The sequence below is a fragment of the Chlorocebus sabaeus genome, chromosome 7 (assembly GCF_047675955.1).
Source record: "Chlorocebus sabaeus isolate Y175 chromosome 7, mChlSab1.0.hap1, whole genome shotgun sequence".
Classification (NCBI taxonomy): domain Eukaryota; kingdom Metazoa; phylum Chordata; class Mammalia; order Primates; family Cercopithecidae; genus Chlorocebus; species Chlorocebus sabaeus.
Window position 1 is genome coordinate 57,025,053 of NC_132910.1, and position 16,741 is coordinate 57,041,793.

Below are 16,741 nucleotides of genomic sequence, written 5' to 3' on the forward strand. Positions count from 1 at the left end.
TGGGACTTAAACTAAAAAGCTTCTGGATAGCAAAAGAAATAATACACAAAGTAAACAGCCTACAGAATGGGAGAAAATACCTGCAAATTATGCCTCCAACAAAGGACTAAGACAACTCAAACAACTCAACAAGAAAAAAAAAAAAAATTAAAAAGTGGGCAAAGGCCATGAACCGACATTTCTCAAAAAAAGAAATATAAGTGACCAAGAAACACATGAAAAATGCTCTACATCACTAATCATCAGATAAATACAAATTTAAACCACATTGAGATTTTTTACATGCTGGTTTCTGAGCTCTACATGATTAAAGATAAGATGTTACTCTAGGAGTGAGAAAAAACGGGGAAGAGTTGAATGTCTGCAGGGAACAAGAAATAGTAACAATAAATGTAGTAGAAAATAGAGAAAGAACTAACCAAAGACATAGAAGGATTGATGGGTAGCATCAATTTCTGAAATTGTGGATTTTGTTTTTACTCAGTAGGATGTGGCAACCTGGAAGCAGGCACACAGAAACAGAAAAAGTATCAGATGACTTTCATGAGAATTGAAGTTTCTATCTAAACAATAGGCAAGGAAGGTGAAGACAGGACTTGGCAAATTTTTCCATAAAGGGTCAGATGGTAGATATAAAATAATAAAATAATAATAAAAGGCTTTGTAGACCATATAATCTCTGCTACAACACCTCAACTCTGCTGTTGTAGTATAAAAGCAGTCATAGACAGTATGTACATGAATGGGCATACCTGTGTTACTTATAAAAACAGGTGTTAGGCTGGCTTTGACTTGTTACAGGGCTGTAATTTACCAACCCCTGGTTTAAGACAAGAAAGTGAAGATAAAAAGAGGGACTGATAACACAGAAATCAACAGGCTTGAACTCTGAAGAGCTGAAGAACTAGAGGCTAAAACAAAATTTTATGGCATGAATAAACCAAAACTCATGTTAGAATTAATACAGTCTATAAAACAAACCTTTGAGCCTATTTCACAAACATCAATAGGATCATTATCTCCAAAGCAGTTCGTGCTCTTATCTTTTTCACGGGGATCTTCCCAAGTCTAAAATTAAAAAAAAAAAAAAAAAAAAAAAAAAAAAAAAAAAAAAAAAGCAGAAATGTAACTTAATACTATAATGTACTTTAATCTTTCCACATAATCACAAAGTTTTATAGATAACAATAATCCGAAGAAAACATTATCAGAAATTACATAGGCACAAGGCCAACAGGCCAGTATGTCCCTAAGGATCATAATAATTAAAACAGATGTATAGTATTTCCTCCCTCTGTCTCTCAATTGTCAGTATAATTGCATCTGCAAGTGGGTGGTATATCCAGACATACTCATCTTCCAAGTTCAGTCAGGGAATAAATTCACATTCACTTTTAGAGTTTCAGTGGATATTCTCACTGTCTGTGCCCTTGTTTCTGTGTTTCCACTGACTGCCTCAACTGTGGCTTCCGTCATTCACTGCTTCCTTTGACATGGTAACAGCACAGGGATCTAAATTATTAAAAGGAACCCAGTTTTTCCTTTATAAACGAAAAGACAAAACACTACTAAAGAAAATAAAAACCTATTTTGTCTCATTCATTCCATTAAAAAATCCTCTACCTGTCAAATCTCAAGGACCTTGATAAAAACATGAAAAGACAACAATTCTTTAGTTTACTGGCAAGATTTGACTCCATTAGTTACAAAATAAATACATGCGAATTTTTATAAATGAAGACCATAATAGAAATTTGCTAGTAAGATTAAAGATCCCTTAGGCACTACCTCTCCCAAAAAGCCTCAGAATTGCCTGATTCTAAATGGAACTGTAGAAGTTCCCTAAAATTATTTGCTTTAAATTCAAATTAAAAGGGATACAGAGACTGTCATCCCAAGATTCAGATTATCATTATTATCTAAGATTTCAGGTTATCTAAGTTTATTTCCTTTAATTTTATATAAATAATTACAAATAAACTTATTTACAGCTAAGCATTAGAGAAATTCCAATATTTTCCTTCTAGTACTAATAATAGTTTATTCAGAAATAACCTGGCCTACCTTTATCTTAAAAAAAAATTAATAAATGAAGTCCAACAACATTTCACTGCCCCCAATACTAATACTACCAAGAAAATGTAAGAATAACCACAATTGTTAATCTTACATACTGGCCATAGGTGACAAACACTCTCTAGCTAATATATACACACACAACATATACATATATACATACATACTGCATGAATAATGTACCATAACGAATTCCACTTTATAGACAAGTAAACTGAAACACAGTTTAAACTTGCACAAACTCATGGTTTCTAAATGGTAAAGATTGTATTACAACTCACGCTACTAATCATTACTTTTTATGTGCAAATTATAACAACAATTGAATGGCATTTATTTCAAATATAACCCCATCTACTTCACAGTTCTCTTCTTTTAAATACTTTCTCTTACTCTGAGAATCTCCTAAGTAACTTTCCTATGGAGGTTCTGTTCTTCCCCAGTCTTCCCTTTACTCCTTCTTTTCTTCTATTAACAGGCATTCACTCATACAGTAAAATATTTATTGAGTACCTATTTCGGACCAGTAACAGAGATGTATAGGGAACAGTCAATGACATGGAGAGTGTCATGTTAACAAATGGTATGGCATTTGTGACAAACACTATAAAGGTAATCTTAATGTGCTGGGGAAACCAAGATGGGACACCCAGGTATAATCAGAATCAAACAACCTACTGCAGAATCAGAAAATATCTGAGAGGTTCCTCCTTGCTAATGCAGAAATCCTACCTCATAATTTTCCTTATCCCTACTCCCACTTCCAAGAGAACAAATGTGACAAGCTAGAAGTCCCGTTGGCTTAAAGGAAAACATCTAGATTCTACCACAAACTATCTTGACTGAACATCTAGATCCGTTTCTTCAGCTATTAAGAATGGCTTAAATAAGAGGACCTTTTTTTTGTTTTGTTTTTCTTTTTCTTTTTTTTTTTCCCAAACAGAGTCACGCTCGTCTCTCCCAGGCTGAAGTGCAGTGGCACGACCTCGGCTCACTGCAACCTCCGCCTGCCGGGTTCAAGAGATTCTCCTGCCTCAGCCTCCCAAGTAGCTGGGACTACAGGCGCCCACCTCCACGCCCGGCTAATTTTTTTGTATTTTTAGTAGAGACAGGGTTTCACCATGTAAGCCAGGGTAGTCTCAATCTCCTGACCTCGTGATCCACACGCTTCGGCCTCCCAAAGTGCTGGGATTACAGGTGTGAGCCACTGTGCCCGGCCAATAAGAGGATCTTTAGACACATCCTAGCCCTAAAATGCTAAGATTGTTAGTGCTCATTCACAATCTGCATGAATGCTACCAGTGAATAGGAAGCCCACATACTTATGACCCACTTAGGACAATTTTGATGGGCATTAATTTTTTTTTTTAAAGTCCTTCCTCACACAGAGACAAACACTGTCTTGACATTAACTTGGTTGTGGTGGATATTTCTGTTGGTTGGTTGGTCCTCAGAACTCCAATTTCAACATTACCTAGCAATATGGTTACATACGTTGAGGAATTAAGTACCCAAGTAGAAAATTATTAAACTCTACAATATTGTTGTGTTTAGGGCCAATTCTTCATGATTTTACTTACCAGCAAAAATACCATTAATACCATTAAATACTTTAATACTCTGCATCAACAGGCCTCACTTTTTACTACAAAAAGAGATATACACTAAATTCACCTCTAATTTAACTTGAAAATACAGTATAATTTCAACAGGAAAGGAAATCCTGACAAATTTAAGCTTTGGGTATGCCCTCTTGTGGAGTCTTATGTGTACAACTATTAACAGACAGACAACTAGAAAAGAACAAACTCTGAAGAAGAAATATCAAGAAGCAGCAGTTCAAAATCTTAATATTGGTTTCACAAAAATGACAAAAGATTAGCTTCCAGACTTTAGAAATAATTTTGACAACTAAATAAGAAAAAGGGCAACCCAACTAAAATGGGCTGAAGATATGAACAGATAATTAAAAGAAGGGGAAACATGAATGACTTATAAATTTATGAAAAGATACCTAGTCTGATCAGAGAAATGCTAAAATCACAATAAGATACTATTTCAAAAACCTAAAAATCTTATAATCTAAAATATTAGTAAGGATGTAGGTTATCTGGAACCCTATATACTACTGGCAGGAGTATAAATTGTCACAACCTCTTTTTTGTTTTTTTGTTTCGAGAGGAGTCTCGCTCTGTTGCCCAGGCTGGAGTGCAGTGGCGCAATATCGGCTCACTACAAGCTCCGCCTCCCGGGTTCACGCCATTCTCCTGCCTCAGCCTCCCGAGTAGCTGGGACTACAGGCGCCGGCCACCATGCCCAGATAATTTTTTGTATTTTTAGTAGAGACGGGGTTTCACTGTGTTAGCCAGGATGGCCTCGATCTCCTGACCTCGTGATCTGACTGCCTCGGCCTCCCAAAGTGATTATAGGCGTGAGCCACCGCGCCCGGCCCCTCTTTTTTTTTTTTTTTTTTTTTTGAGATGGAGTCTCACCTTGTCACCCAGGCTGGTGTGCAGTGGCTCGATCTCGGCTCACTGCAAGCTCCAACTCCAGGGTTCAGGCCATTCTCCTGCCTCAGCCTCCCAAGTAGCTGGGACCACAGGCACCCGCCACCAGGCCCGGCTAATTTTTTGTATTTTTAGTAGAGAAGGGGTTTCACCCTGTTAGCCAGGATGGTCTCTATCTCCTGACCTCCTGATCTGCCCACCTCAGCCTCCCAAAGTGCTGGGATTACAGGTGTGAGCCACCACGCCCGGCCTGTCACAACTTCTTTTATAAACAATCTGGAAATATTTAGTAAAGTAAAATAGTTACACAACTCATAATTTGACTAACAGGTATATAACTATATATACTATCTATACAGACAAACTTTAGCATGGACCCAAGAAAGACATAACAGCTACACACAACCTATCAACAGGAAAACAGTATTATAGAAAAGATGTTTATAAAGCTATAAAAATGAATACATCAGAATACACATATTATCGTTATACCCTAAAACAAATCTTCTCATTTTCATGCAGGTGTTTGTGATTATTACCTTATGATCTATAAGTATTGGTGAATACATTTGTAGTCACCACGCTCTGGTCCTTAGGTCTCTTAAAAAATCCCTGAATCATACAAAGCCATATATACAGGTGGTTCTTAAGAATATCTTCCTGATTAACCAGCATTCCTATCACAAGTCAAAGGAAGAAAGACCTCTGACTTTCCCACTACCTTCGCCTTTTTTTTTTTTTTTAAGAGAGGGTTTCACTCTGCCACCCAGGCTGAAGAGGAGTGGTCTGACCATAGCTCACTACAACCTTAAACTCCTGGCCTCAACTGATCCTCCCTTCTTGGCCTCCCAAAGAACTGAAATTACAGGGATAAGCCATTATCTATGCTTTCCCAGCCTCAATTTGGAGCAAAAGCCTCTACCAGTGTTTTTACTACTAGCAGCTAACATCAGTAGCAGAAGTGTCATCATCATTGAGTTAATATTATTAAGAACTCACTACGGGGCCAAACACCTCTGATCAACTCATTCAATACTCACGATACCCTTGTGGGGTAGGTAGTATGATCATCCACATAAACAGACAGGCCTAGAGAGATTTAGTCATTTGTCTCAGGTTATAAAGCTAGTAAGTGGTACTATATATTTGATTGGGGAGGTCAATGAACCAAATTTATAATTAAGCACAAAGTAAACATATCAATACTAGATTAAGACTGAAGAAATTTTGAATTTAAGCTGAATCTAGTCTTTTAATATTTGCCAGACAGGTATTCTAAATATTCAATCAATGAGATGTAACACTGAAATAACCCATTATATGTGGGCAATAGGAATAAAATGGTAGGAAGACAAAGATGAATTTTTGCCCAGGCAAGCTCCAATTTTGAGGAAGGCATTATTAGGAGTGTGGGAGATGCTATTCAGGTTAACAGTCTAGACAGCTCAAGGTCTGAATAATGATGGCACACTGATGAATCACAAGCTAAGTGGATAGACTACTACTTAACAGTATTCTGCTGCTTGAATGTTCTTCCAACACATAGTTGGCTTCGTAACTGCTCTGAACAAGTTTCTTGCTGCTACAAGACAAATCACAGAACAGCAAAAGTACCCACGCAAGGCTATGAAACAAATGTGACACACATACACGATGCATTAATTTATTCATTTCATAGTTATTGATCACCTACTCCATGGCAGGCACAAAACAGACAGAATCCCTGCCCTCGTGAAGTCTGCATTCTAGCTGGGAGAAATTAACAATAAACATAATAAATAAATTATATAGCAGGTTACAAATTGGTAGTTGTTATGGAAAAGGGAAAAAAAAGGTATGAGATGGGGAATGGGAGTAGGGTTAAAAGTTTTAAAGGATGGTTGGCAGATACCATAAAGAAGATGACTTAAGGGCAATTTAAGGAAGCCATGTGCATACCTGGAAAGGAGTGTTCCAGGGAGAGGACACAGTGAAGGTCAGGGCCTGAGACAGGAGTGTGCGTCAAGCACCAGAGTGCCAGTGTGGAAGTGAAGCAGAAGGCAGAAGGAGAGTTGAAGATGAGATTTAAAAGGTAAATGGGACCGGGGCTGGCTTTCATTTTAACAGGGTCACGTCTGAACATTGACAATCAAGAAAAAAAAAAAAAAAAATTAGGTAGAGCTACCCCTTCCCATAAGCAATTGGCATGATTTCAGCATTCTTAAAAACATCATTCAATTTAGTTTCTTTGATAAATAACTAACTTATATGCAATTTATGGTGTATTCTTTCCCTGAAGACTTCACACACACACACACACACACACATACACACACACTCTCTCTCTCTCTCTCTCTCTCTCTCTCTCTCTCTAAGATCAGTCAGGTTTAAAAAAATAGTACAGATCTCTGGTTGAAAACGGCAGAGAGAATGCAGGTCTATTTCCTTTCTTTCACTTCCATTCTAGACACATTGACTTCCTTTTTGATACTCACACATGCTAGGCCTATTTCCACCTCAGGACCTTTATACTTGCTGTTTCTTGTTGGACTGTTCTTCCTCTACATGTGCATGCTACTTGTTCCCTCACTTCCTTTACGTCTTTCTTCAAATAACACCTTCTCACTGAGATTGTCTCCCTGTCTAAATTGCAACAATTCTAACATTCCCTAGCCCCATTCCCTGCTTAAATTTTGACACACTTACCACCACCTGAGATTTTATTTGGGGTTTATTTTGTTTATTGTCTGTTTATCTGACTAAAATAAAAGCTCCAGAAAAATATATGTCACTTTTTATCACTGTTTCACCTGCAGTACTTATAAGAACACCTTGCAAATACACAGGCCTTTAATAAATATGTACTGAATGAATGAACAGTTTGGTGAAGGCCTGGTGTGGACACAATGAGGTAAGTTAAAAACACTGAAGAAGACTTTGTAGTGGATAGAAGTGAGAAAGGAGGAATGCTGCAAAATGAGGATAGAGAAGTAAGCAGAAGCCAGATCACGCAGGGTTGAGTAGCAATGTTAAGAATTTTGTATTCTATCTTTTAAGCAACAGGAGACCATTAAAGCATTCTTGTACAAGAAAAGCATCTGCAAATTTGCGTTTTAAAAAATATCAATTTGGATGTTGGATGGAGTATGAAACTTAGGTAGGCAATGGTGAATGCAGGGTGAATACTGAATTAAGGGACTACCACAGTCTAATTCTGTTTTATTAATTTCTATTAATAAATTAAGAACTACCATACCTGCCAGATTAATACCACTGCATAACATCTTGAAATTCAAACACATCCAGAGGAGTACAGAAGTTTGGCAAGACTTTAAACAGAAAACTAGAGAAGTTTCTTTTGCATTTACCTCCATTCCTCCCCTTCTCTCCTTCCTGTCAACAGGTTTGTTTTCTTATTTTTTTCATAATTTTAAATTAGTAGATGAATTAGTAGTGCCTATTATACCACATCATAACCAGCAGTTTAGTTGTTGATTGCCCCAATCAGACTAAAAATAACTTTATGGAAAGAATCATACGATAATAAAAGTACCAGTCTTAATTATAATAATTGATTACTACATGTTACACACTATTCGAATGCAGTAACTCATTTAATCTCAACACAAAGATAAGAAGTATTTTATGATCTCCATTTTACAGATGAAGAAAATGAGGAAAAGTATCTTTCCCAAGGTCACATCACTAGAAAGTGACAATCTCACTCCCAAACCGACATTTTCCAGTCACTTATTATGAAGCCTTGATGTTACATCTATATCTCATCTGTCTTTTATATTCCCAACACCTAATATCCTGCCTGGCACATAAATGCTTAATAAATGTTTAAAGAAATAAACACATGCACTATAGTTTATTCTCTAGCTCTTCTACTTACTTCTCTGTTTCTGTCGGTCTCTAATTCACTGGCTTCTTCAGCATTCCCCTCATCCACACATTTCCTACAGGCTGCATCCCCTAAGCTTCATAGAACTTTCGCAACCTTTTGCTGTTGGGTCAAACAGCATATCTATTGAGGTACCTGGAGAGTTAGGAAACCTGCTTTCATGGTTTCCACAGGCATTCTCATTCTTAGCACATCACTTCAGAAGTGCCCATTTTAACCAAGAATGTATCCATGTGGGTGGTCTAACTGAATCAGAGACAGCCTGACTCTTTAGAAAACAATTTTTTTTAAATTTTCCTGTGAATGTTTATTCTACACAGGCAGTTGCTTATTCATGTTGGATAAAACAAGACCTCTCTTCTCTGATATTTCCCCAATACCATCTTGAAATTTCATGCAAAATATTAAAATAAATAAAAATATAAAAATTAAATTTCCAGACAGATGGTCTACGGTTTTTATAAACATAAAGGCAGATGGTTCTCTGTGTCCCCAAAACCTAGAATTTTGATTCAGCATATTCTGAGTTTTACTCACTAAATAATCTGGAAGAGTTACCTCTTTCTGGGAATGAGGAAACATGAGAGAAGACCAAAAGAAATAAAGAAAGGAAGAAAAGCAAATTGTTGTTATTCTCCAACAGGAATGCTACCTTATCATTATTTAGCTCGTTCTCTCTGCTTTCTACTTAAAAATTATTAACTCATAACAGTAAATAATATAAGTTGTGCAATTCAATTTACAACGAGTTCCAGGAAAAAAGTTAATAATTTAACACATTCATCTGTTAAAGTTTAAAATATAAAATTCATGCTATCATATACAAATGCATATAAAAGCATAACTTGTCATGTTCAAAGGAATGACTGTAGATAAAGCCTCGCTTAAAAGTTTTTCACTGACACTTAATAGCCAAGACCAGAAAAAAAAAGTATCCAAAATGTTAAATGTGAATGTTCCATATGCCTGACTCCAAGAACTTGAGTATAGACATATGTGTGGTTTCAAACAAAAATTTATTGATATACTAAAACTCCATCCACATTAATAAATTCCAAATTTACAAACCTCTCCAAATGACGTGTCCTCAGAACCAATTTAAATTCAAGTAGTTCACAGGATTTATAAGGCAATTTTTTCAGACGACAGGAACGTTTTACCATTGTAACAAAAATGTTACCTGAGGGAGGGTACCATAATTCCATATATAACCCTTGTAAGGGAAGATATTCGCCACATAGCGTAGCTTTCCATCCTTTACATATTGTTTAATGGGATTCAGTGGCTCTTCGGTGGCAATCTAAGCAAATCACAGAAGGAAAAAAAGGAGACGGGATAAGAAATAATTAATTCTACATCCAAATAGTACTTTTAAAAATCTGCTATTTTCAGACTAAACATTCATATTCCAACTTAATGATCAAAGGTGCTTTAAAAGAAATTAAGCCAGCTCTTACTACTAATTTATAGCACTCTATGAGAAACTGTTTGGAAAGGAAACACCAGGTTATATATTTAGTCACTGTATTATTTATGTACTCCATTATTTCTAACACAAATAATAAAATGATTGAGATGGCAAGAAGATAAAGATTAATCAACTTGCCTTTTGTTACTAATCTCAGGCTTTATTACCATCAATATTATGATAATAAAGCTAACTCAAAGATTCCTACCATATATTCAATAGTGAAATGCTGAAAGCCTTTCCTCTAAGATTGGGAAAAAGAAAAGGATGCCCACTTTTGCCACTTTTATTTAACATATTATTGGACATCCTAGCCAGAGCAATCAGGCAAGAGAAAACAAAAAAAGGCATCCAAAGTAGGAAAGAAAGAAGTGAAACTGTCACTGTTTGCTGATGATATGATCTTATATATAGACAACTCTAGAGACTCCATCAAAAAAATTGGAAATAATATATAATCAACCTAAGTGTCCATCAACAGACGAATGGATAAAGAAAATGTGGTACATATACATAATAAAATAGCACTTGGCCTTAAAAAAAGCAGAAAATTCTGTCATTTGTGACAACATGGATGAAACTGGAGAACATTATGGCAAGTGAAATAAGCCAGGCGCAGAAAGACAAATATCTCATGTTCTCACCTATATGTGGAATCTAAAAAATTGAACTCATAAAAACAGAGAGTAGAACTATGGTTACAGAGGCTAAGGGTAGGGGGAATAGGGAAATGATAATCAAAGGATACAAAATCTCAGGAAGAATGAGACTTTTTGTTATTGCGACAACAATACAACTTGATAAGTACAGTTAATAATGTACTAAGAGTAAATTTCAAATGTTCTCACCACAAAAAATGATAAGTATTTAATGTGACAGATATATTATTTAGCTTGATTTAGTTATTCCATACTGTATTCATAAGTCATAATGTCACTTTGTACCCTATAAACATATACAATTATCAATTGTCAATATAAAGTTAAAACATCATCAAAAAGGAGACTCTCACCAACTGATTTGATTTCAAAGTTAGTTTTCTTCTTTTTTTTTTTTTTGAGACAGTTTCATTCTGTCACCCAGGCTGGAGTCCAGTGGTGCGATCTCAGCTCACTGCAACCTCTGCCTCCCAGGTTCAAGCTAATCTCGTGACTCAGTCTCCTGAGTAGCTAGGATTACAGACATGCACCACCATGCAAAAATTTGTGCCCAGCTAATTTTTGTATATTTAGTAGAGATGGGGTTTTGTCATGTTGGCCAGGCTAGTCTCGAACTCCTGGCCTCAAGTGATCTGCCCACCTCGGCTTCCCAAAGGGCTGGGATTACAGGTGTGAGCCACTGCACTCAGCCTCAAAGTTAGTTTTCTATCAAGTATATTCATATTGCTATTTTTAAAAAGTATGCTATATAGGAAACAAAAAAACAAGCCATGTTGAATGAAGAAACACTCCTTAAGTTAGGTAGATTCTCACAGATCCTCGGATCCTACACCTAACTGAGGTAGAGTAGCAAGAATGATGAAAGATTATACACGAAACAACACCAAAAAAAAAAATCTAATATCTTTACTTTTTCCTATTAAAGTGTTAACAAAAAATACTGCCAGGACCTGACAATAGTACTGACAATTCTCTTCCAAATATAAATTCTGAAAAATATACACCTACATAACAATACCTAATTAAAATACTTAAAATATATTTGCTATTACACCCAAAGTTATAGAAGGTTTATATAACTAAACCAAGTAACATAAATTAAATTTCATTTAGAACTATAAGGAAGCTTACCTAACTGAAGAAAGAACAAGAAAATTCTGAAAAGCAAAAGGGAAGTTCTTATAGGTTCATTTCCCAGAAAAATTTAAAAAAAAAAAAAAAAAAAAAAAAAAGCTAACCAGAAAAACAGCAGATGCTCTGTGATAGTCAAAAATTGAGTAAACCATGAAATGATTTATTTCCTGGTAGAATAAAATCTAAAGGAGAATTGAGTCCTAAGAAATTAAAATTGCCATCGGCCCCAAATAAAAGTTTCAGTTGCATCTATGAACCAAATATATCTCAGAATCTACTTAAATAACCTTTAAAAGTATTTGCCATTTTCATAGGAGAAAAAAAGAAAATTAATATGTATATAACAAACTGAGAGGCAAAATTGGAAAAAAAAAAAAAACTCTCTAAAAAACCATAAAGTATATACTTAGCTTTAAGTATTTTTCTCAACTATCCCAAATTCAAAATATTATGCCAAACAACTTACAACAAAGTTTTATATCATTATAATCATTTTGGTTGTATATTAATAAAGTATATTGGTACCTCCATTTTAGCATTTGTCCACCGAGGTATTTCTACAATCATATTAAACAGATTCTGCAGTTAAAAACAAAACAAAGAGAGAACATTAAAAATTTGACCTTTTATTTTTTCCGTTACCTCCTTTACAAGAATGCTTTAGATGCTTCTCCCCCACACAAAAAAAAATGTTTACAGTCTCCATCAGACATCTACCTATGCCTTAAATTTTTTCTAGAAATTAGAGTTGTCTAAAACAAAGCCAAATTTAGGCCACCATGTCACTTGAGCACTAATACACAGTGTCAGAGGTTACAAGTCTGAGAATATCTTTGATGTATAGTGACAAAACTAGAATGGAGTCAAGAAATGTGTTTCAATTTCTATTTTCCAACTAAAATAGAAGTGAGAGAACCAGTCCCTCATGTAAGGATTCAGTCTCACTTTTCCAATCTGTAAAGTAAGTGTGATAATCTCTGTCCCACTCACCACACAAGGTTGTTATGAAGACCAATGGCAATATACAGAAAATTATGATACAAAATACATTTTAAAATGATAAAACAATAATTAAATCCAATTTACAATCACAGGGTAAAATTAAGGACATAAGTACAGCTATTACAGAGATCACAAAGAGCTACACTAAACATTCTAGACTTAGTTTGCATATCCTGTGAGTTCAGACTCCCTGACGTTACGAACTGACTATGGCTTCACTTTTTTTTTTCTTTTTAATTCCTGAACTTTGTAGAATGCTTACACCAAAGGAGACCCTAGGTCAATGACAAGTAAAAATAATTCCCTACAGTTTGCCTTACAAAGAGAAAGTCTTAAGGTTAAAGACGATTTGCACACATTTTGACATTAGTAACTAACAATTTATCAGGGAAACAATGATGGTTTAAAACACTGTACTCCAAGGGTAGCCAAGAAGGACCAGGGTCAGTCTGCAAACTGATTGTTACTGGCTCATTTACAAACATTTGTAGCAATTAAAAAGAGCAATTTTTATACCTGTTGAATCTAATAATTAAAAATTGGAACCTGAATTACACTTCCCTTTTTTTTTTCCTCCCAAGATGGAGTCTTGCTCTGTCACCCAGGCTGGAGTGCAGCAGCACGATCTCAGCTCACTGCAACCTCCACCTCCCGGGTTCAAGCAATTCTCCTGCCTCAGCCTCTGAGTAGCTGGGATTACAGGCGCCCGCCAGCACACCCAGCTAATTTTTGTATTCTTAGTAGAGACAAGGTTTCACCATGTTGGCCAGGCTGGTCTCGAACTCTTGATCTCATGATCTGCCCGCCTCAGCCTCCCGAAGTGCTGGGATTACAGGCGTGAGCCACCGCGCCAGGCCCACACTTTTCTAATGATTCATGTTGATTGTATTTTTTTAAAGTATCAGTTTACAACCAATTAGAAATAAACCAGCCAAAAAACTAGTCCTTCATCCCAAATCATTTGAGAAGCAGTGATTTCACATACTTATTTTCGATCAATACCATCTCACCAGCTTCAATCAATTTAAAAAAAAAAAAAAGTTTCCCAGAGCCCCATCTCTCATCTATCTAAATTAAATTGCTCTGGGTGGAGCCAGGGCACTGCTTATTTTTATAGGCTTTCCAAGCAATTTTAATATGCAGCCAAAGCTGGACTAAAGCATTGCTGAACAGTATCATGGAGTTTTTCTGGAGTAACATGGAATGTTGTTATTTCAAAGAATGCTATTTACACAATTAAACGTAGATATATATTGGGCCATAAAAGTAATGATGATTTATATTAAGTTTTTCTACATAAGACTAAAGGTTACAAATGGCAAAGCTGCAAGCCCATAATGAGATAAACAACAAAGCTGAGAATAAATTCTCAATAACTGTTCCTTAGAAGTATGTCTCATACCTGTCTTAGCAACCTTACACATAGTTCTGCTGTTATGTTTCATTTTCTATGCTCTTTCATGAGATACCCCTGCACCTGTTTAAATATGTCTGAAGTAGCTGTAAAAAGAAAAACCGAAGTAAATGGCAGATGTTCACATAATTTATTCATCCCTGAAAGCCTGGCTATAGGAGAACAAATGCTTGCAGATGAATACTCAGAGGTGACCAAGAAGACCAAGCTGGTGACAATCGTTTTACACAATGACACCTACCAAAACTACTCACAGATACTTGAATTAGGCCAAATGAGCAATAAATGAGGTTTGAATTTTAAGCCTGCAAACCACACTGTCCCTCTTCATTCGCTCCTAATCACTAAGAGCTTATTTCCAACCTGCCTTTCTTCTCTCCAGCTAAAATGCATTTGTCCTGTAATAAATTTTTTAAAGCCAAAGCTAGCCTAGTTTTCCTAAGATTAATGTTAATTATAAACCAACAATGGTCTGCCAAATGTTACATGAAAATAAAAAAGACAAAAGGAGCACAAGTCAAATCAGCAAGTTGCGTATGTGGCAAGGACCGTGAACTACTCCTTCAGTCCTTTTCTTTCTCTCCATTTTTTCCTTGTATTTTGTTGCAAAAGTCAAAATACAAAAACTAATAAGACGTATGAAAAAGCAGTCAGTACATTTTATATACATGGGGAAAAGACAGGAAGAAATCACTCTTCTTTCCTCTCTAATCCTGAAAATTTCAAATAAACTCAAATCAGACAGTCTCTATCATAAAAACTGTGTTCTAAGAATTAAATTTTAATTTGAATGTCTGGGCTCAGAATATGTTTTTCCCACTAATGTATTTCATTAACCTGAAATAATCATTTCAGGTTAATACACTAAGTCCCTGGGGATCTAGAAACCCTTGTTCACTCAACATCTAGGGCAGTGGTTCTCAAACTTCATGTCTAGGATGCACCTAGAACACTTGTTAAATACCTAGATGAACCAGGCCCTATCAAGCAGAGAATATGACTTAGTATATAGGAGATGGGGCATGGAATCTGAATTTTTAACAAGCACTCTAAGTGGTTCCAGTGTAGATGGTTCAAGAACCACACCAGTTTAGAAAAATAGAAGATAGATAGCAGGCAAAGGTTGTAGGAATTTAAAGGCTCCCACAGGTATGTTTGGAAGTAGATTCAAATGCTGCAGCTATAAATTTCAGTTGGGGTAGAGCATAAATGGAAATGAAGCTGGAGAGATAAAAGAAGACAGGAAGGCAGCAGGAAAAGCTGCCTGGCATCAGAATTAGAGGGATAAAAGGACACTTGTAGCAGAAGATGGAATGACAGATATCAATCAAATGTTCTGGTCCTAAGTCAAGAACTATTAAAGGTTTGATGGTCACATATGTTTGCCTAGATATATTTAGAATGTACATATTTAGAATATATTTATTTTAGCATATAGTTGGTATAAGTGTTTTTCTTCTCCTCTACTCCCAAAAGATTATTGTTCCTGGGTCCTAAAACAGCCCCTCAAACCATCTTCTCTCTTATAATTTAAAGTGAAATATTTCATTTATAATGAAGTACATTTACATTAGACCATCTTCCATGATCATTAACTCACTACTAAAATCTGGGTTCCTGTGCTAATTCTCTCAGGTTTTCCCGTTGTAAAATGAAGTGGAAACGAAATACCCAGGACAGTCAAATTCATAAGGCAGAAAGTAGAATAGTGGTTCCCAGGGCCCTGGGGGAGGAAAGAGGAAATGAGGAGTTGTTGAATGTGTAGAGTTTCAGCTTGGGATGATGAAAAAGTTCTGGAGATGGATAGTGATGAGGATTCCACACAGTGTGAAAGAACTTAATGCCACTAAATTGTACTTTTAAAAAGTTAAAATGGTAAACCTTTCGTTATGAATATTTCACCACAATAAAAAAAAAAAATTAAATGGCAATAGCGGCCCTAGCTGCCTTAAAGAAAAACACCAGAATGCACATGAAAGTCTTGCAGGGGTAAAAACCTTAGAATCATTTTACAAATGCAAACTATCATCAAGGTATTTAACAAACAATATAAAAGTGATTCACAAAAATAAAAACCTTTGGATATACCTCATATTCATCATTTCGTGCTTTCTTCGTAGGAATGCCATTTTCCTATAAAAGAAAAGACGGTGTTTATGACTATAATATTTCATGAAAGTATACAGTGGCACTGCATAGCAATAAAAATATGACTATTGTATAGACATTCTACACAAAGACTGTCCAGAAATCTGAGTCAACAGAGAACCTACCAAATGCCCACTTCCTTTTCCCCTGAGCATTTGTATCCCCAGAATAGAGCATCGAAATGTTTCATAAAATAAATGATCAGAAAAGCTAAATCTCTTTCAAGTATATTTTCCCAGTTTTTATAAAATAAGCAAAGGCTCTATTCAGTCTTTAAGAAAAGAGTGGTAGTTTCCAGTGATTGCGCTTAAAACAGTCATTTCATTATTGAAATGAAGCTCCAGGGAGCATGACTAACAAGCCGTGAAACTACTCAGCTGCACCTCCTGCCTGTGAATTCTACCAAGGTGTGATTACTACGCCTCCACCAAGCACTTTTTTTCTTTT

At 35.8% G+C, this 16,741-nt stretch overlaps 1 protein-coding gene across 1 annotated transcript in view; it reads right to left on the bottom strand.

Moving 5' to 3' along the window:
* Positions 1 to 16,741, bottom strand: part of PPA2 (inorganic pyrophosphatase 2) — a 107,468-nt gene that overhangs the window by 69,782 nt on the left and 20,945 nt on the right. The window contains exons 3-6 of the mRNA XM_007999439.3: positions 16,235 to 16,279; positions 12,256 to 12,309; positions 9,650 to 9,769; positions 982 to 1,068 (exon numbers count right to left, since the gene is read on the bottom strand). Of these exons, the coding sequence (XP_007997630.1) occupies positions 982 to 1,068; positions 9,650 to 9,769; positions 12,256 to 12,309; positions 16,235 to 16,279 (306 nt within the window). The remainder of the gene's footprint in view (positions 1 to 981; positions 1,069 to 9,649; positions 9,770 to 12,255; positions 12,310 to 16,234; positions 16,280 to 16,741) is intronic.